The 22,851-nt window shown below is 41.7% G+C and overlaps 1 protein-coding gene across 1 annotated transcript in view; it reads right to left on the bottom strand.

Annotated features, from left to right (window-relative positions):
- The window catches only part of GLUL (glutamate-ammonia ligase), a 62,489-nt gene that overhangs the window by 7,537 nt on the left and 32,101 nt on the right, over window positions 1-22,851 (bottom strand). Inside the window, exons 4-6 of the mRNA XM_044085388.1 lie at window positions 21,701-21,847; window positions 18,808-18,935; window positions 12,236-12,435 (exon numbers count right to left, since the gene is read on the bottom strand). Of these exons, the coding sequence (XP_043941323.1) occupies window positions 12,236-12,435; window positions 18,808-18,935; window positions 21,701-21,847 (475 nt within the window). The remainder of the gene's footprint in view (window positions 1-12,235; window positions 12,436-18,807; window positions 18,936-21,700; window positions 21,848-22,851) is intronic.

The raw sequence follows: 22,851 nt of genomic DNA on the forward strand, positions 1-22,851 counted from the left end.
ATCTATACCAAATGAGTGCAGCCCCCAAACATCTCCAACGCCCAAGTGAGAACTGCTCTCTCCAAAGCAAAAACACAGCATCCATGGGACCCGATGGTGTCCCCGGCTGTGTGCTCCACGAACTCAATGAGGAATTAAACCCACAGCTACGACAGCTGTTTAATCAAAGTCTTACCTCTGGATACGCACCCAGGAGTGGCGCACTGCAACTGTGGTCCCACTTCACAAAGGCGGTGCCTCCACAGACCCTGGAAATTACCGCCCATTAGCTTGACAAGCCTTATCTGCAAAGCCATGGAGAGGATCATAATGGACCTCATAAATAAAGACATAGGAATTTGCAGACTTTGGATCCAACCCAGTTTGGCTTTGTCAAAGGCAGATCATGCCTTTTAAACTTGGTTGACTTTTTGAAACAGTCACCAAAGCCATTGATGAGGAAAGGCAGTCCATACAGCCTACCTCGATCTGGCTAAGGCCTTCGATACAATACCCCACTCGGGTATCATTGAAAAACTCATCAGCTTAAATGTTAACCCATACATCACAAGATGGGTTGCAAACTGGCTGAGTGACAGAACCCACAGGGTCAGAGTTGCTGGCGCCATGTCAGACTCAAAGCCTGTCACAAGTGGTGTCCCACAGGGCTCAGTCCTGGGCCCACTCTTGTTTGGCATCTACTTTTCCAAGTACAAGCAAACACAGGAGGGTTATGGCTGACAAAGTTTGCAGATGACTGCAAACTGGGCGCCATAGTAGAAAACACATCTGACACAGATATCCTTCAGAAGGGTCTCACAGAAATGGATAACTGGTGCCAGAGCCACGGCCTAAAGTTAAATGCCAAAAATGCATAGTCATACCCTTCGGGAAAAACAAGGTTACCCCTAGCTACCAAATAGGTGGCAATCCACTGAGCACAGAAGAAGTTATCAGGGACCTGGGGACCCAGGTTGATAGTAGTCTGTCATTCGACACCCATGTAGCTAAAGTAGTTAGGAAGTCCTTCTACATTGCCCACCTTAACATGAAGGGATTCTCATCTAGATCAAGGGAGGTCATAGTCTCCCTTTACTCATCACTCATCAGACCAATGATTGAGTACAATGCCCCATTCGAATGTATCTGACCCGACACTTGCAGCAGCTGGAGAGGACACAAAAGTTCCTCACCAAAAGGATAAAGGGTCTCAAAAATCTGTCCTATGCTGCCTGACTGAAAGAACTCCAGCTCTATTCAGTCGCACCGCTTGCTCAGAGGTGACCTTTGCCTAACATACAAGGCCATGTCAAACCCAGATTTGATGAATATGCTTCACCTCAAAAATCTAGATCCATCAGAGCCACAAGGCGGGAGACTTAAACCTCAACACGGCTATTAATAGGACGTGCTGGAGGGATAGATTCATCACCCAAAGACTCCCTATGCTGTGGAACAAAATCCCGGTACATGTGAGGCAGAGCACCTCGCTGGCCTTGTTCAAGAGAAATCTTGACCAATGGATGGGAGATCGCAGATATACCCCAGGAATTACCTCAGTGTCACTGCTCGACAGAGGCACAGCAAAATAATGGGTATAGTTCCCCATACTAAAGGGGTGGCGTAAGCCACAAAACGATGGGCTAGGCTTATAAATGCCCTCGGGCAGATAGCCTAGTATGAACCTATGAACCTATGAACCTATGAACAGTTGCCGCACTTGTAGTTGGTTAGGGAGGCAAATAGGATGCAGCAAGGCTGGTCGCAGCGGTTGAAGATTCTTGCCGCTATCATAGGATTGAGGGACCACTCGTGAGGTTGCAGAATGCACATGCTCAATTTGTCCGCTATCATGTTGGAGCTTTCAGTAATGTGCTTTGCAATTAGAAAGCGGTTGGAAGCTATTGCCCATTGCCATATTCTAAGGCCTCTTGGCAAAATGGATAAGATCTGGTGCCCTCTTGTTTGTTGATGTACCAGACCACTGACATGTTGTCTGATTGGATTGCAATAGTCCCTGATGGAAGGATGGAATGAAATGCTTGCAGCGCTAGTAGCACCATCCTCAGTTCCAGGACATTGATATGCAAAAGGACCTCTGTCTCAGACCAGGTGCCTTGGACCGAGTTCCCCAGACATAGCCCCCCACCCCATCAACGAGGCGTCTGTGGTCACCGTGGCTATCGGTTGATGGGGGCTGAAGGGGCAAGACCATTGTTGGGGATTTCGAGATGTCCACCAGAGTAAATCTTGCTTGCATCTCTGAGTTACACTTATCTGAAAAGGCAAAGGATGTTGTAGAAGGTACCACTGTGTGAGAAGTAACCACTGAAGAAGCCTCACGTGGAATCTGGCTAGAGGAACAATGGTGATCGAGGCTGCCATTGCCCCCAAGAGGTGGAGTATAGAACGAGCAGGAGATTTGTGGTGACAGAGCAGCGGTTGAACCTGTTGTCTTATTCTTTGAAGCCTGTGGTCCGGAAGAGATGCTGTGCAATTTCTTGTGTCCAACAGTACCCCGATAAATTCCAATGACTGAGCTGGGGTCGTGTTGGACTTCTCCCAGTTTATAGTAATTCCCAGGCATTGTGCTGTGAGGAGAGTGTAGTGTAGGGCTTTTTCCAGTAGACACTTGGTGGGGGCAAGTGAGGAGCCAGTTGTCTAAATATGGAAATGCCTGGAATCCTTGAAGTCGCAAGTGAGAGATAACCACTGTCATGCATTTGGACAACACTCTGGGGGCTGTAGGAGAGACCAAAGGGCAGAGCTCAAAATTGGTAGTGACTGGCTCCTATGCAGAAGCAGAGGTACCTTCTTGAGCATTTGTCCATTTTTATGTGGTAATACGCATCTTGAAGATCTACAGAGCACATCCAATCATCTTCTTCCAGGAGAGGAAGGATAGAATGAACCATTACCATCCGGAATTTCTCTGTTTTTACAAATTTGTTCGGTGTGCTGAGATCCAGAATTGGTCTCCAGTCCCCTGTCTTTTTTTGCACTAAAAAGAAACTTGAGTAAAAACCGGATCCTATCTGGTCTGAGGGGACCGTCTGGATGACTCTTTTTTGTAGCAGCTTTTGAATTTTGTGTGCTGCTGCTTCCCTTTGATTGGGTGGAATGTCAGGAAACACTCTGGATGAGGTTGGACAAAGATGGAAGGGAATGAGATAGCCTCTGGATATTATCCGTTGTACCCAAGAGTTAGTGGTTATATTTCATCAGGCAGTGGGGTACAAGGAAAAATGACCCCCGACCGCTTCCAGAGCTGAGCAGTCAGGCAACGCTTCAGGAGCATTGATAGGGTTGGCCAGAGAACGAATCTCTGGAACCCTGGTTTCCTGGATCTTCTCTGCCCCAAAAGGGGTATGTTCCATTGGAGTTGCCCCCTCTGCCTCTTGGGGAGAACTTGGCACATGCGTCACGGAAAGAGCCCTGTGATTTTCTGTGCCTCATCTTCCCACTCCTCTGATTTCTAGAGTAGAATTGTTGAGGAGTGGAGTGTCTGACACCAATGGCAGATAGGGTCTTGCCATCTTGTTCCCACCTTGCCAGTGTATCTTTCACTTTAGAGCCAAACAAAGAAACGGCTTCAATGAGAGGCATTCATGAAGGAAGCCTTAAAGGAGTCTGCAAAGTCACAAAGGCACATCCAGGCATGTTGTCTGGTGACTATACCCATGCCTGCCACTCTAGCTACTCCTTCCACTGCGTGAGAAATAAGATGCATGGTAGAATTGGAAATGGACTCTAGGGTGGCTATCTGAGAAGCCACGTTGTCGCGGACCTCATCAGAAACAGCTCCTGCCAAGGTTTCACAGAGCTGGTTGATAAGATCCCTCTGAAGCCTGGTAAAGTGTGCCAAACAGTTTAAAGACCTTACGACGAAGGTCAATGAAGCAAACACATGCTTCCCTAGTCTGTCTATCACCCGGGACTCCTTGTTGGGTGGATGGACTGTTTGGCTCTCTTCTGCCAAATCCTTCTTAGTTGCACCCACCACCACCATAGCATCTACTGGAAGACCTCATGACCAATGTGGGTGCTCAGCTGGGGGTGATAATATTTTATCCAGTCTCCTTGGTATTGCTTTCAGGGTGTCAGGAGCCTTCCATGCACACTGGACGATGAGCTGGACGAGCTCATCGGGCAGCGGGGTGACCCAGGAAGCAGGGGGCCGGGCACAACAAGCCTGTGGGAATACGGATTCCTCAGAGGAAGGATTAGAGAACTTCCAGTCATCCCTCTAAGGATCCCGAGGATGTCACCAAAGGACACCTCATCAGAGGGTGACCGTGGGGACCCTTCCCCATAATCAAAATCCATATCTTCAGTCAATGACTCCTCAGTGGAGACCATGTGCTTCCTCTTGCATGATGCTTTGCAGGGTACTTCCTCAGTGGGAGGTTCTGGGGAAGACTGCAAAGAGGGGGTCTCCTGTGGAGGAGAAACCTGAGGCCCTTGTGACTGGTGGTTGTGGCTTGTGACAGTTGCGGCACAGAGTTGGGAGAGGACTCCAACATGTGGGGTTTGCCAGCGGAGGCAAGTGCCCTCTCCATGTCCTGGAAGGCTGGCCCACCCAAGGAGGGATGGGAGCCTGGAACTGAGCATGACAACCTCGGAATCGGGGTCACCCCCCCCGATGAGCTGACCCCCCCAGACCAGGAGTCTCAAGAGGACTGTGAACCGTGAGAGAGAGAGGATTCCTGGAGGGTGCCATAGAAAAAAATTGGCATGGATCCAGGAATGCCCTCCCCCACAGCACAGCCACTGGCATGAGAAGAGCCCGAAGCCCAGTGCACCGAGGGCCACAAGGACGACTCTGGTTCCAAAGTGAGATCCACTATTGGAGTCGGAGGAAGGGAAGCTGCTGTCAGAGTTATAGGCTTCAAAACTTGGGTAGAAGTCACAGGAGGAGTGTACATTGGAGTTTGAGGAGATATACGTTCACCTGAAGGAGGGAACGTGGACTTCGATGGGTGAGACAGACCTCTGGCCACAAGCAACTGGTCAACAAGCTGCAACATATCTTGCTCAGAGAGGCTCCTGGTTAACCTCATAGAGAGAGCTGATGGTAATTCTGGCCTTTCTAAAAAAAGGACTATATTGACTACCAGCAAATGGATCCAAGGAAGGAGAATACTTGGTCCTAGCTAATTCGAGAGGTGCAGAGCCCGGAACCGAGGACGTTTGCACCAAAGAAAATGGTGTGGAAGTAGTCTGTGCAGACGACATCAGTGCCATAGAAGTTGAAGGTGTCTGCACCGTAAAGGCAAAAGTCTGCCCCGATGAGTACGGTGCAGTCGAGGAAAGTGTCTGCACTGGTAATAAGGATGGTGCCAAGAAGGACTGCACTGAAGAAAGTACAGTTTTGTACCTACCATAAATGTAGATGTTCGAGAGCTAATACAGCTGCAGTCATAACAGATGGGTTATCCTGCCGTCAGACGGGTCCTCGGTCGGCCGAATTCCAAAGTCTAGGTCCGGCGTCGGTTGTCGCCGCTTCTTCCCTGACGTCAGTGTGACAGGGGTATAAAAGAACCAGCCGACGCCATTTTCTTCAGTTTTTCTTGCCCCAGATGTCAGGTGCCCCTAGAAGGAAGGCAATACATAAATTTATATAATAAAGCAATGCAATATAATCAAAATACAGTAGCTGCAAGCAAATACACCATAAAAGAATACCCCAATCAGGATGTATGTGGAGGTGTTTGCCAATAGGCCTGTCCCAAGAGGGGAAGGAGGGAGGGAAACCTGGACTGCAGCTGTATTAGCACTCGAACATCTACATTTATGGTAGGTACAAAACTGTACTATGTTCATCGTGCATACAGCTGCAGTCATAAGAGATGGGTAGAATCCCAAAGCAAAGAAAGGGGTGGTAGGCACTAGGTGGAACTAGGAGGAGCCAGGATTCCCTGCAAGACTGCAGTGGCAAAGCCAGCTCTAGTTTTGGAGTATAATGGTAGGTGGTAGTGCTTAGAGAAGGTATGCACAGAACTCCAAGTGGCTGCTTCCAAAATATCTTTGGTAGGAACACCTCTGAGGAAAGCTGCGGAGGTAGCTGTGGCCTTTGTGGAGTGAGATCTGATGCCTGTAGGTACAGTTTTGCCATGAAAAGAATAGCAAAAGCGTATGCAGTGGGCTATCCATTTTGAAATTGTCTGTTTGGAAATTGGCTTTCCTTGAGCTCCTACAGCATAGGACGCAAAGAGCTGTTCTGATTTTCTGAAAGGCTTTGTTCTGTCCAAATAGTAACGCAGTTGTCTGTGGATGTCCAAGGAATTTAGTAATCTTTCCCCTTTGTTTTGAGGGTTAGGATAAAAGGTAGGTAAGTGTATGGCCTGATTCAAAGCTACCCTGGATACCACTTTAGGCATAAAGGACGGGTTGGTTCATAAGGAAACTCTGTCCTGATGGAAGATGATAAAAGGCTGCACATCCATGAGAGCTTGTAGTTCTGAAACTCTACGAGCTGAGGTAATAGACAGAAGGAAAGCTGTTTTCCAGGATAAAAATTGCAAATCTGATGAGGCAGCTGGCTCAAAGGGAGGCAAGGTCAGTTTTTCCAGAATGAAGTTGAGATCCCAAGCAGGTATTGGTTGTTTCCTTGGGGGTCTAAGATTCTTAGCCCCTCTGAGGAACTGTCTTAAGAGAGGGTGAGAGAATAAGGGTGGATCAGTGTTGTATTCTGCAGAAATGGCTGAGGCATGGATTTTGATGGAGGAGAATGAAAGTCCACTGCTTAGCAGCTCAGCTAGGTACTGGAGTATTTGAGGTAAATTCAGTTTTCCAGGATCCTGACCCTTTTTCCTCATTCCAGACACAAAACCGTTTCCATTTTGCGGAGTAAGCTTTTCTAGTTGATGGCCTTCTAGCCTCCAAAATAACATCCTGCACCTCCTTGGAGAGTAGGGTCTGTTGTGATGCTAAGGAATCTTCCATGCGGCTAGATTGAGAGTTTTTAGCTGGCTGTGAAGAGTTTTGAAGCTGTGCTGATTCAGGAGAATAGGTATTAGAGGCAGGGGCCATGGTGGGGAATGCGTCAGGCTCCTCAGGAGTGGGTACCAGTGTTGTCTTGGCCAGTCTGGAGCAATGAGACTCATCTTTGGTCTGTCTGCTCTGGTTTTCAATAGAACTTTGGGCAGCAGAGGAAGAGGTGGGAAGGCATAAACTGTCATTGCTGTCCAACTGAAAGAGAGAGTGTCCACTTTCCAGGCCTTTGGATGGAAAATCCTTGAGAAGAATTTTGTCAATTGGTGATTTTTGTGGGAGGCAAAGAGATCTATGTCTGGCCTTCCCCATGCTTGGATTATTTCTGTAAAAATTTTTGGATGCAACCTCCATTCGTGTGGATCTGTCATATTCCTGCTTAGATTGTCTGCCAGCGTGTTTTCCTTGCCTGGCAAGTACTGTGCTTGAAGTTCGATTTGTAATTCCAGGGCCATGTTCCAAAGTGACATGGCCAGCCTGCACAGGTGGTATGAATGTGTTCCTCCCTGTTTGTTTATGTACCACATTACTGTGGTGTTGTCTGTCCTTATCAATAGTTGATCTGGATGCAGAAGGTCTTTTAAAGCTGTAATAGCATTTGTTACTGCTAGCATTTCCTTTTGATTGATGTGAAGGTGCTTTTCTTTTTGGGACCATTTGCCCTGAATGCACCTATCTGCCATGTGCGCCCCCCCAGGCGTAGTCCGAGGCGTCTGTTGTGATGACTTGATTTGTTTGAGGCTTGCTGAATGGGAGACCTGTATTTGTTTGGCATGCTTGAGCCCACCACAGAAATTCCTTTTGTAGACATGGAATTAGTGGTATTATTGTTTCCAAACTGTGGCTGTGTTGAGACCATAGGTTTTTCAGGTACCATTGAAGTTTCCTCATATGCAGCTTTGCACATGGGATTAGTAAGATGCAAGATGCCATAAATCCCAGAGCCTGCAGGATTTTCCTTGCAGTCAGCCTGGTGTAATTTGCTAGTTCTTTGAAGTATTGAGATAGTTGCCCCTGCTTCTCTGGCGTGAGGTAGGCCATCTGGGTGTTTGTGTCCAAGTTGGCACCCAGGAAAATTATTTTCTGAGAGGGTATTAGTCTTGATTTCTTTTTGTTGACTGTGTATCCCAGAGAATTCAACAACCTTATCACAAAAGCCAGATGTTTCAGAAGAATGTGCTTGCTTTCCGCTTGGATCAGGCAGTCGTCCAAATATGGGTATATCTGTATCCCTTAAAGTCTGCAGTAGGCAATTACTGATGCCAGGCATTTCGTGAGTACTCTGGGCGCAGTAGATAAGCCAAAGGGCAATGCAGAGAATTGATAATGTGTTGAATCTGCAAGAAATCTGAGGTATCTTCTGCAATTTTATCTGATTGGGACATGCGGTATGCCTCCTTGAGGTCCAATGTTACCAGCCAAGACTCCTTGCCCAGCATGGGAAGAAGCTGCTGTAATGTGAGCATCTTGAATTTTGGTATGATTAAAAAAGTGTTTAGGATGGATAGGTCCAATATAGGTCTCCGTCTTTTCCCTTCCTTGGTACCAGGAATAGTCTGGAATAAAAACCTTGAACTTGTTCGTGCGTAGGTACCTCTTGAATAGCTTTCATGTCTATAAGATCTGTAATTTGTTTTTGTGCCTCTGCCCTTTGATTGTGTGGCAGGTTTGGCATGCCTCTCATTTTTGGAAGGGTGTGAAAATGGAATCTGTAGCCTCTGTTTATAATGTCCAGGATCCATTTGTCCTTTGTGACAATATGCCAATTTTTTGAAAATAATGCCAGTTTTCCTCCTAAGGGTGCTGCCATTTGAATCCTGCTTGGCATGCAAAGGGGAAAGTCATTGGGCTTGCTTTCTGAATGATTGCGAGGTATCCTCACCACCTCTTTGTGTAGGAACTTGCCATTGTCTGCCTCTAAACGATCCTTGGGATTGTCCTCTGCCCCTCGGGTGCCTGTATCTACCTCTTTGGGGTCTGTCCGTGGCTGGAAAGGACCAATTTTTGAAAGGCCAATTTCTACTGAAATGTGGGGGTTGTACCTGTAGAAAATCTTTCACGGTTTGCATTGATTTAGCCTTTTCCTCCATTTTCCTTAATACCTCCTCAGCATTAGCACCAAATAATACATCCTTTTGTAGAGGGGCATCTAGTAGTTTAGCTTTGACATGATCAGGCAAGGTTTGTTCCTTAAGCCAGGCATGTCTACGTATGACTGATCCTGTAACAGCAGCTCTACATGAGGCCTCTAGAGCATCAAAACCACATTGCAAGGTATGCTTACCCACTTGTTCTGCACTATGCATCAAATCCTGCAACTCCTTCAAGTCTGGTTGTTCAGGTTGTGACATTTTACTTTTCAATTGTGATAACAAAAACTGTTGGTATTTTAGCATATGAAACTGACAGTTTAATGCCCTCATGGATAAGGTAGCCGAGGTATATACCTTTTTTCCCCACCTTTCTAAGGATCCGGAGTCTCTCTCGGAAGGTAATGGATTTTTAGCAATGGAGGCCTTAACTCCCTTGGGGCCCTGTGAGATGGTTTCTGGGTCAGCAGCATGGCTTTTGTATAAGAATTGGTGTGAGTCAGGAACCCTGTAGTACCTGTCTGGCTTAAATGGAGCTGGGGGTAGAGAGTCCGGGTTAAGGCAAGCCTCCGAGTAAACATCATCTAGGATGTCCAAGACAGGAGGTATAGCCAAAGGCCTGTGCTGAGGGAGCAAGAGAAATTCCCTGAGCCTTTTCTTTGAATTTGAATAATCTTGGCCTTCCCAGTGGAAGTGTTCCCTTAAGGTATGCAAAGTTTCCCCAAATGAATAATCCTCTGGAGGTGAGACAGAAGGGATGGACTCCTCCGCATCAGAGTCTTCAAAAGGAGAGTAAGAATGTTCCTGATCATCAGATTGTCCTGAAATAATGGAGCCCTGATCAGAGGAGGGGGAATCTTCCTCCACTCTGGGCCTTTTGTCCGGAGGGGGCTGAGAACCTCTGATAAGAGTAATTAAATCTTCAGCCATTTTAAGCATCTGTTTCTTAGGCATGGGGCCTGGAGATGGGACCTGTGCAGTAGGTCTCTTAGAATGCAAGGTTGCTTTAGATTTTGTGAAAGCCTTGATGGAGAAAGAAGAGGAAGGTCTGAAAACACCTTGAGTGGAGGTGGACCTGTCCACATTCTGAGTTTCAACGCCAAGAGTGGCTTCGGTATCTGTAGTCGGGGTGTGGGCCAAGGAGCCTGTGACCTCGGGCACAGGAGACACCATCAAAGAAGTGTCGTCGGTAGTCAGGGGCTGCGTAGGCGCCTCGCTGAGAACCAGACCACGTGTAGTCGGCTTTGGCGTGGTGTCAGTAGAGGCCGCGGACCTCGTGTGTCGGTCCTTATCTTTGCGTTTTTTAGACAAAACCAGAGTCGGAATATCTGACGACATTGTATAGTTAAATGCTTTCCCAAAATAATGCTGGGCGAACTCCACCCGACGCTTAATAGTGCGTTTGTTGAATGTAGCACATAAGCGACAGACCGAGACGTCGTGGTCTGGGCCTAAACAAGGTATACAGAGGGAATGGAAATCCTTATGCGGTATTTGCTTCCCACAAGAAATACAATTATTAACTTTGTCTGACATCGGTCTGAGGCAAGAAAAGTTTTCCCAACGGGGTACTTAGCTTTTAAGAAGACTTCGGTTTCCAAATTTTCGTAATCTCAGGAGCTGGCCGACCGGCACTTGCGAACTGCTTCTGCTTCGGGCACTGCGCGGCAAGAAAGAGTGAAGAAAATGGCGTTGGCCGGTTCTTTTATACCCCTGTCGCACTGACGTCATGGAAGAAGAGACGACAACCGACACCGGACCTAGTCTTTGGAATTCGGCCGACCGAGGACCCGCCTGACGGCAGGATAACCCATCTGTTATGACTGCAGCTGTATGCACGATGAACATCATGTCGGTGTGGAAAATGTTTGTGCCATGGAGGAAAGCAGTAACTTATGGCCACAATTCTTGCACTGCTTAAAACCAACGCTATTTTTCTCATCTGACATAATGATGTGGAGAAGTACAACAGTACCAAAAAGAAGAGGAAAGCTACCCAAAAGGGTAAGAAGAGAAAAGGAAGGATTACCAACAATGGTAATGAAGAATTACCTCAGAGGTAAGAATAGGGTAATAAAGGGAAAAGACTAAAGGGAGAGAGTCTAAAGTATACAATATAGTGTAGGAGAATATTAGTAGAAACTATTTGTATAAAACTTTCAAAAAATTAGACACTTAGCTGAGAGAGTGGCTTTACACGGCTGTACAGCAACATGGCAAATGAGATCTGAGGTAACAGGGAGCAGAGCATTCTGGGTAGGACCTTGGATCGAGAGTTTTTGGCTCATGCGAGCTTGATATTTGTCCGTCTCAGTTCCGAGGATGGAACCGATAACCCATCAGTAAGGAATGAATGAAAATTAACATTAGATTGTAAGCTTTCAAACTACCAGGCTCATGTAAGTGACGTTCAGTGAAGTGTAAATTCAATAGGAAGAAGTAGTCCCATGTATATATACACACATAATCTATCTATCTATACACACACACACACACACACACACACACACACACACACACACAAACAAACACACACACACACACACACACACACACACACACACACACACACACACACACACACACACACACACACACACACACACACACACACACACCTAGTATGCAGTGTCTGGCACTCTGCAACAGAAAATTATAGCTGACTTGAGAATCTAAATTCCTTATTAACAAAAACAATTCCAGTGCATGGAATAATTAATTACTTAAAGAAAAAATTCAGTGCTTTGTCAGGGGCAAAACATATTACATTCATGACAAATACATTTCATAAAACAACGCTACCCTTTATTCCCTACCAATAATAAAATTTTTTTAACTCAAAAATAAGACAGCAATAACACAGTACAACACTACAGCACTACCTAAATACTGACTCTTCCCAAAAGGGAAGAATGCCATCACTAAATTTGTAGAGCTATCCAAGACCTTTGACATAATGAAGCATGGGAGAAGTTTGGTTTTATTCAGCAAGGCAATTTGTTGTGCTAAACTGGAAGTCGAATTTTTTCCTTTACCTCACCCCACTCAACATCTAAGCAAGTTTAGTCATCTGTGGTGATATACATTTTGTGAGTTTTATATATATATATATATGTATACACAAAAACTATACATAAGCAAAACACAAGAAAAGTCACATCTTCAGTACTCACTTCAAACCATTCTCTTCTCTCATTGCCTTTGTGCTGAAGTTTGCATGGCATCCTGCACCATTCCAATTCCCAGTAATGGGCTTGGGATCGAAGGATACAATAACTCCAAAGTCCTCACAGATTCGATGCAGTATGAACCGAGCAATCCATAAATGATCTCCCATTTCAATACCCTCACATGGTCCAACCTGGAATTCCCACTGCAGAAGAAGGGATACATTATTAGCATCACTGTGAATGTACCATGCTATGCTATACATAGATTAAACTGGGATTCTCTTGCCCTTTCTTGTAATCTATAATCATTATATTGTCATTACCATGTTCACTTAACATTCTTTAATAAAGTGGTTCCACTTATTTTTCTGCCGTTCAGCTACTGCTTGGACATAGCCTATACCAGCCAGCCATTCATACCATTCCTTTATTCACCTTTCCAAGGTGAAAAAAAATCTGCTAAAATACATCATTAGTTATATGTATATCATTTTGAACATCATCTTTGTTTCATATGCCAATATAGAGGCATAATATACATACACATACAATTCACTCCTCCACATCAAGTTCCAAAGCAGAAAAGCAGGTAGTTAGGCAGACATACTAGGGGTCAAATACAAGGTCTCATTAAATAATTTAAATCTAAAACAGAAGAGGATAATGGGATGAAAAAGGAACACATATAGAAAAAGGACAAGAAAATGCCCCTTTCTACTCCAGTCTTTTTTTAAACACATTTATTGAATTATCACTTGTGACATAGGCACATTGACATTTATATAAAAAAGTAATCAAACTGTATTAACAAGTTAAAATTAACAAACATTATGCTTCACATATACTGTTATATATCATATAACCTAAGCAACATTACATAAATTATTCATCTCCTGTCCTATTTTTAAACAAGAAACATCTTTATTAAACCATCACTTACAACATAAACAAATCATACATTATACAAATGAAAAAACACACAGACTCAATCCTAGTTTCAAGCATTTTACATCACAAACCTACCCCAGTCTTGGCAGTTTTCCCTAGCCATGCTTCTCAACTGTGCAGATTTTCACATAATGTCTAGATTTTTGTCTCATATTTTTCATCTGTTTTTCATAAAATTGTGCTTTTCCGGCAAATTAATGACAAACAATTAAAGACTGAAGTTAGAAAACAAAGACAGGCATTTGAGTTTCAGACTTCATGCCCTTCACAAAATTCATGCTAATGCAAAATCTGTTACTCTATCAACGTTCTAAGTTTGTAAGCACAATATTTAAAAAGTCCCTATTTTTGGGTCTTTGCCCCACTTTTACTTAGAGCACGAAATCTGGACAAAGCCATAAGAGGTTGAGAGGTATAGATAACGCTATATCAAAGGTGTCAGTTTTCTGTGACAATCATCATGATGTTCCATTCAAAACCATTACTGGTCAGGATAATTAATTATAATAGCCTTCACAGATAACTGCCAACACTAGACAGGATTCCTTGCAAACTTAACAAGACAGAAAAAAAAATAGCAGCCATCGAACAATTCCCCAATTTCATTTTTGAGGTTTTCCCTTTTTGTTGTTCAGTTAGTCATTTCTTGCTGGACATCTTCACCATCCCCACTGCTTTACCTTCTAGCTATAACACTTAGTGAAACCATTGATGCCTTATGGGCCACTTTTAACATGACTTTGCTTTTTTTAGTTTCTACCACAGACACACTAAATCTGAAAGATGATCTGTCATTTCCAGGGGAAATCAGAAGGTGTAATCAGAATTACATTTACTTTATAGCAGTTGTTAAGGCAAGCAATGACCAAATCTAATTGTGTGCTGAAAATGATAAAACAGGCAAACCTTGGCAGCATGAATAACATATTGATCAAGATCCCTATTTTTGTGGAACATTCCTATTTTCAGACCAGATTACCCCTGCAAATTATGTACCTATTTTTGAAGGCATGTTTCTATTTTTATCTTTGATTTACCCCTTCATGCAATTTTCTGAATCTCCTTCAGACTTAATTTTTGAAGCAGTCAAGTACATAGAAAACCACACTACATGACCAAATTACTAGTGGCAAAAATCGTATTTTTTCTTCTTTTGGCTGCTCCCATTAGGGGTCACCAGAGTGGATCATCTCTTTCCATTTCTTCCTGTCCTCTGCATTTTGCTCTGTCGCACCAACCACCTGCATGTCCTCTCTCATCATATCCATAACCCTTATCTTAGAACTTCCTATTTTCCTGTTACCTGGCAGCTCCATCCTTAGCATCCTTCTCCCAATGTACCCAGCATCCCTCCTCAGCATATGTCCAAACCAACGCAATCTCAACTCTGGCTTTGTCTCCAAGCCATCCAAGCCTGAGCTGACCCTCTAATATACTCATTTCTAATCCTGTCCATACTCATCACACCCAATGCAAATCATGACATCTTTAACTTTGCCACCACGGTCTCCGACTTCTGTCTTTTCGTCAAGGCCACCGTCACCAATGCATAAAACATAGCTCATCTTACTGCCATCTTTTAGACCTTCCCTTTCACTCTTACTGGTACAAGTCTGTCACAAATCACTCCTGACACTTCTCCACTCTGCCTGCACTCTCTTCTTCACCTCTCTTTCATACTCACCATTACTCTGAACTGTTGATCCCAAGTATTTAAACTAATCCACCTTTTCCAACTCTACTCCCTGCTTCCTCTGTCCTCCATTTCATTCACACATATACAATCCGTCTTAGTCCTGCTCATTCCTAATTCACTAGTGGAAAAATAATACAGATCACACATCTTGCATCTCCATTTTTCAGATACAAAAAAATGACATTGTGTAGTAGAACTTTATAATACAGTTCATTAAAGCCTACGAATTTTACACCGTCCATTTGATAATGTGCTTATAATTTTCCAACATTTGTCATTCTCTGCTTTTTTAAATATGTACTTCAGAGTAGTATCTTACATTCATACCGGAAGGGGGAAAAGTTTTGTACCACTCTGTATTCACAATTCAACTGCAGCAAGCTGATTTTTATATTTGTATGAAGTAGATTGGCACAGTTTTAAGCAGAAGAGATTTTTGGAGAGGTCTTCCATGCTAAGACCTTTTGTTTATGGTCTTCATCATGTAAGAAACTTGCTTTGCTCCTCAACTATGAGTTTATGGGGGTGTCAGTTTGGGGAACTGCACAGGGCATCAGATTGTCTAACTATGGCTCTAGGACCCAACATTGCACCTTTTGTTCCAAGCAGCAACAGACCTATCTAGTTTGGGCCAATAGTCTTTTAAAGGCATGGCATTTCATTTTCACTACCCCTGGTTGTCTTGCAGTGGTCTTTCCTCAGTTTTGATAGACTTGTGTAAAATCAGTCTTCAGTGTATAAACATTTTCAGATGTCCATCTAGCCTGTGAAGCCCGTCTTCTATAAAATATTTCAAGACCTTTGAAAATACCATCATCAGTGTCACAATAGCAACCAGCTCAGCATTTTTTGAAGCCTCTTGAAAATAAGCTGCCACCAGAGCATGGGTACAGACACTATCTCTGTTCCCACAGCTGTACCTTCAGGCAAAAGTAATATTGAAAGTCCATCTGCACTATCATATGCTTCTGAAGCTCCTTTCTCAACACTCAAAATCAGAGAAAAATGTCTGCCCATTCCTGAATGCAAGTGGCATCCATAGTACGTAGGTTTGTGTTCTCCAAGCAAATCAAGCAGCAATTTGTGATCTGCTAACAGTCTGACTTTCCTTCCCCACAATGCACTTGGAATTTTTGTTAATTCCTTTTTCAACATCTGTGAGTACTTTCTTTCTGCAAGGATATGTGTTGGGGAAGCATATACATAGGGATGCTCATCCACAGGCATTCCATTTGTGGTTTTCAAAACTCAAACCTATCCTTAACCCTCAGTTTATTTCTTGGAGTTGTTGCAAAATGCTTTGCAAATTCCAGTATGACATGACACTGACAGTGTTCAAGCTCAGTTTTTCATGTTACATACAATCTGGGTAGACCACCAGTTCTACACCTTCTATCAAGTTTCCCTAATTTTTGGTAGATACAAGGTGCAGACCAGACTCCAAATCATAATATATTATCAAGGACAAAGCCCATGAGAGTACTGATATTTACACACTTCTTAGATTAGTTGTGTAGTGACACATGCTGATATGCTGAGGATACAGTAAACTCTCAGTTAACCGACTGTAGTTTCTGGTTGCTTGAGAGTTACTACTAAAAACAGGCTTGACTAACACTGTACCCTATACTATTTCTTTGGTTTGACTTGTTTTCAGGTTGGGGAGAGAGGGAATTTATTCCTAAATTCCTTTTTAAAACTCAAACTCTAAAAACATTAAGTTATGTTTCTAGGGTGGTGAGGGGGGACAGAAAGTGCAACACATGAAAATTGTACTGTATTTCTTCAATTTTTTTTTTTTTTTGCCAGTTGCTTGAATTCCAGCTAACTGAGAGTTTACTGTAGTTATGTTTTTAAAATCCAGTCCCTCAGTTCAGTGAGCCTATTAGCTCCTTTATATAACAGGATAGCTACATCTCACAGTCAGTTGCCTAATTCTCCAACAATTTACAGTCTCTGCAGAGTTACCATTGTCCCTAAAACCTCCAAGCTATTTTGGTCAAGATGCCCCTTGGTTGTGATGTAACTTGAGATGACTTACTTATTTATTTTATTTGACAATTGTTTACCGGGAGTGTCCAACTGGACCAGAAGTCCATTTTCAGCAGAGGCCCAGGGAGAAAAAGTCCGGAAACAGTACAAAGATCAAGAGATACACAGTTAAAAAAGATTACAATACAATAAAGTTCGAAGAATAATGCAAAAGGTCTAGAGATGCACATCGACTTCAGCACATTGTTTCCGTATGCCCCATTTTAACACAACTAACACTTTGATTCTTTAAACAGCATTCATGAGGACTGTAGTTCTTGCTATTGGAACAATACACTATTACCAGACTTTCTAATTTGAACATTTTGGGGTCCTGAAAACACCACATGCTTCTGAAAGTGTTGCATGGCATGATTTGTACTTCCCACATTGACAGCAGTTTGAAAAACCCAACTAAGATTTGCTTCAGATACCACTTTTTATAATCTTCACTTTTGATACCACAGAAAACTTAGTTATGTAGACACTCAGTGTTAGCTCTGAATACGGTTTACTACTGTTTCACCTTTATATCACAACAGGATATATTCTCACCTACCTTCTGGTTACAGTAGTTAAAATAGAACCTCTCTGCACCAGTTAATGGTATGGGTTCAAAATATCCATTCAATGTTTCTACTGTTGAATCAAAACTTTTACTCTATGGTTTTAATGACTGTAAGACATTTCTTAATAGCCTGTATGCAGAATCACACATTACTCCAAGCAGTGTCATACTGATCAGATAAAACATTTGCAATAAAACTGTTCAGTATTTTCAACATATGCAGGATGACCCTGAGGTACATTCAAACTCGTTAGTTCTGTCAACTCTGTGCCAGCTTTTGCAGCCAATCTATTTAATTGTCATAAATTCAGTTTTGCTTTAATGTACCAAAAAATACACAAGAGATTACTTGCATTTCAAAGTAAACCTTATTTAAAATTGCTGTATTCCAACATTTACACAAGTGGCGAACAAGTTCACAGCAGATTATAGCAACTTCACTCTTCTAAAATGTAGAATGTAAGTACCTAATACAGTAAAGTGGCATAGAAGAATCTATGAAATAATTGTGACAATCAAGTCAAATGTAAAACAAAAATCTAAAGGGGACAAAAAGAGACTCAAAATAAAAAAGCTGAAAGATAAAGTAAACAAAATAATAATAATAGCAATAATAATCTTCTTTCAGCTTTTCCCAGTTAGGGGTCACCACAGCAGAACGGTCCACAGAAGACTGGCAGTGGAGTTTTATGGTGTCGAGTCACCAGCCCGGCTCCCAACCTTCCACAGAAGACACACACTCACACCTAGGGCTAATTTAGAGTGTCCAATCCACTTACAGCATGTCTTTGGGATGTGGGAGGAAACTGGAGCACCCGGCGGAAACCCACGCAACCACAGGGAGGACATGCAGACTCCGCACAAAAGGCAACCCTGCTGAGAATTGAACCGGAGAACCTCTTGCTGTGAGGTGAGAATGCTAACCAGTGCACCACTGTGGCTGCCCAATAATAGCAATAACAATAAATATCCCCAAAATAAGACATAGTGGAAGTGATACAAAATCTTCCACAATTATTACTTTTTTGTCCATTAACAGTCAAGTTCTCTCTGTCATATATCTTGTATACAGCCACAAAAGTTAGAGATGTCTAAGTATGTACTACACACCTTTAGGTCAAGTTGTAACAACAGCCATATACATCGGAGTACACTGAAAATATGTACATCCACTTAATCCTTGTGGGATTTTTTTTCTGGTGAAAGTCTAACTTTTTTGTGTTTTTAGGTCTGCTTTTAACATCTGTATATAACTAAGTGGCCATCTAGAGTAAATGTTCAGAAACTGTGGATAAAAAAACAATTATGGCATAAATGGATGGTGTAGCTCACCTGAGCAGGCATGACTTCAGCATTGATCCCAGAAAGCTTAATTCCAGCATATAAGCAAGCTCGGTAATGTGCTTCAGCAATATCTCGCCCATAGGCCTTGTCTGCCCCCACACCACAATAATAAGGACCTGTAGAAAAAATAAACTTTTCATTAATAAAAAAAAAAAAAAAAAACTTGGGAGAATAAACAATCTGAAATTTATAAGCTAAGGCTCATCATAAATCAACAGAACAAAAACACAACAGTTTATGTCCATGGTGAAAATATAGCTAGACAGCCGTCAGCTACCTGTCATCTCTCATTTGCAACTGTTCCACACTACTGTTACATTTTTAACAATTTTTTAATCTATTCTAACACCCCAAGCTAAAGTTATACTAGGCATAAAAAAAACATCGACTGGCCTCAAGGAATTTTTTCAAGTTATTTTCAGCTCATTACGGATAAATCTGTCCAGTGCTTACAAGGCTTAAGTCACACAAAAAAAATCAGGTGCTGTAACTGGCAACAGTCATTACTTTAGAGCTCAGGTTCCAAAGGATTTATGGATCCTTTAGAAAGGTGGGAGTTTGTTTGGTCCTTAATGGATAGGTTTCCGGGATACACTTGAAAAAATGTTATTCAAGTCCTGTATCATCTATTCCTGTCTGTTCCTATTACCCATTAAGGACCTCTGTTTAAGAACAGATCCTAATATTAAATGGTCAGCCATAACAGGAAAACACATTACCTCAGTATACAGCCCTACTTTGAATGCAGTCTACTGGTACACAAATGCACCCATCATAGGATATCCTGCTACCAAACCAAAACAAACAAATATATATATATATATATATGTACACAATGGCATACAGTTTTTAAAAGTTTAAAAAGTTTAAAAAGTTTTACTTTTGCAAAAAAAAAAAAAAAATATATATATATATATATATATATATATATATATATATATATATATATATATACACACACACATATATATATATATATATATATATATATATATATATATATATATATATATATATATATATATATATATATATATATACACACACACACACACACACACACATATATATATATATATATATATATATATATATATATATATATATACACACACACACACACACATATATATATATATATATATATATATATATATATATATATATATATATATATATATATATATCTATTTATAGAGTTCCATTCACATAGTCGAACTTTTACAAGTTTGAACCACATATGGTCGAGACCATATGTTCGAATTTGTAAAAGTTTGAGCATTTGAATGGAAATCTTCATAAGCGGAGGTTTCCATTCACTTCAATGTGGTGCGATCTCAGAGTTGGTATATTTAAGTAGTGGGGGGTGTTGGGGGTGCAGGGGGGCTTGCCCCCCTGCTTACAAGTTATTGTTTTGTACGTTTTCTTTTTTTTTGCATAGTCGAAATTCTGTAACTTCGAGCTTAATGGTTCGACCATTAGGTGTTCGGAGTTACGGAACTTCAACTATCTAATATAGACCTATACATATATATATATATATATAGTGAGAAAGAGAGAGTTCATTAATCTCTACAGATTGTACACCATTTTTGAAAATTCCTACTTGAAGAGGAAAGAGTGTACCATTTTGTTACTCAAATGTTATGCTAATTAGATTTGTAGCTGGATGTTCCTACTTTTCAAGGGCCCTTGCCTTGTTTGCAGGTTGAATGTGCATCCTACTCGACCTCCCCCTCCCCCAGACGGGTATATCTGTTCACCGTGCTAGGTCCATAAAATGCACGAGCCATTAAATCTAGCCTAGGTCACCTGCCATAGTCAAGACCTTATCCCTCTATGCCGTCAGAGATGGCTTATCTTTCTGAAAGGTTTCTAGTTTTCAAGTTACTTAAAATATTTCCAAATTACAAGGCATTACAACAAACCTCTTACATTTCCTCTTTAGTGTTGGAAAAAGTAAAACTGCATAGGTTACAACAGCAACAACAAAAACAACTATTACACAAAAAGGCCAGTTTGTGTCCATGGTGAAAATATAGCTAGACAGCTACCTGTCAGCTATCTGTCATCTCTCATTTGCAACTGTTCCACACTACTGTTACATTTTTAACAATTTTTTAATCTATCCCGCTAACGCCCCAAGCTAAAGTTATACTAGGCATAAAAAACATCGACTGGCCTCAAAGAATTTTTTTCAAGTTATTTTCTGCTCATAACAGATAAATCTGTCTAATGCTTACAAGGCTTAAGTCACAAAAAAAAATCAGGTTTCTAGTTTTCAAGTTGCTTAAAATATTTCCAAATTAAAAGGCATTACAACAATCCCCTTGGTGTTGGAAAAAGTAAAACTGCATAGGTTACAACAGCAGCAGCAACAACAAAAACAAGTATTACACAAAAAGGTCAGTTTGTTGAAACAGATTTCTTTCTTGTAGACTAATCACGCTGCTTAGACATCTCTAGTCTCTTGATTAATTTTAGTCTAGATTGCAAAAATGAATTTTGGGAGGGCAGGGAGATAACTGGGCAAAAAGGGGTGAATCAAGTGATCCTTTGCATACACTATACATACAGAATCACTAACAGAATCTTAAGAACTTATCACTGACAGAATCTCAGAACTTCACCCACTGTGATGTTAAAAATAAGGGCACGACAACAAACAAATGTCTTGTACAAAGCAACATAGTTTCAAAACCTGCTGAGAGTCCTGCTTTATATATACTTACATATGTCATAGATGAAGTATGAACTTATTTTTGCTCACTCAAGACATTATTATCCCTTGCTGGCACCCATACTAATAAAACATGTTTTTGTAGTTGCTGCAATGGATAGCTTTAACTTTTCACGGTTTTACATGTTCACACTTCCTTACCTTGAGGCCCAGGGAACCCATTGGATGGCCAGCCAAACGGATGTCCATCAGTACCCAGCAGGGTATACTCCTGCTCCATACCAAACCAGGGAACCTGGTCTGCTACCATCTTCATAATCCGGCTACAGCTGTAGCGAAGATTAGTACCTGCAGGTAAGAAAATGGAAAAAAAAATAAAACATGTGGCTCGAAATTTCCATTGTACACAAATTCTAAAAAATGCACAGTGCAGTATGAATAAGAACATTGTTACTTCCATAACTCTTGGCAAATGACATGTACAAATCATACGGCAGCACCAACCATACAATACACTGAAGAGGTTGTGAGCAAGTGCATATTTTCAACCAAACACATACTGTACACTGCATCATAATGTAATGGAATTAAACTCCTATCACCTTAGTGCTGCATTTCCAAATTAGCACATAGCATAAGTGCTTAAATGCAATAAATCTATCACAGACATCTTCTGTTGACATAAAGGCATGATGACACAGCAACATCTCATCAAAAACAAAACCAAGAGAACAGAAAACTAAGCAGCATTTTATTTTTCTCTCATTTTGACTGCCCACAGCTGACCATACACTACCTTCCCAGGGCCTTTATTCATTCACAAGGTCTGCTAAACCCAATCATGCCCATGTTCTAGGGTATTGAGGATATAAGGGCACCTAGAGCAATGCCACACTGCTGCCAAAGAAAATACAGAAACATTTAAAAGATATTAGAAGTCAGTGTTTTGAAATTTTTGCAGCCAAACATGTCTTTGTAGGTCATAGTACATTCTGTGATATTTTTTTTACAATTTTTAGATCAAATAGATATGGATTTTAAGAGGTATTTCAGTAGCTAAAGAGTTTCTATGTAAGGAAAGCATATTTTACTTGAATGTGGTGCTTTTGATACCCAGAGGACTTAACACTGACTTTAAGTGGAAATGTTTCATTTACTGTCCTTGTTTTTTATTGGTTGATTCTCACCATGCTTCTGTTATTTACATGACTCACACTGTATGCTGTCCTTTAAAGGCTCTGACAAGGTACCAGGAGGAATTTTTAATAAAATTCTTCTGCTTGATGTCGCTTTTTTTGTTTCAAAATTAGTAGCAGTGCAGTAAAATGAACAAACATTTTTTAATGATATTT

This window comes from Protopterus annectens, chromosome 10.part0 (assembly GCF_019279795.1).
Source record: "Protopterus annectens isolate FY-2018-M chromosome 10.part0, PAN1.0, whole genome shotgun sequence".
Lineage (NCBI taxonomy): Eukaryota > Metazoa > Chordata > Ceratodontiformes > Protopteridae > Protopterus > Protopterus annectens.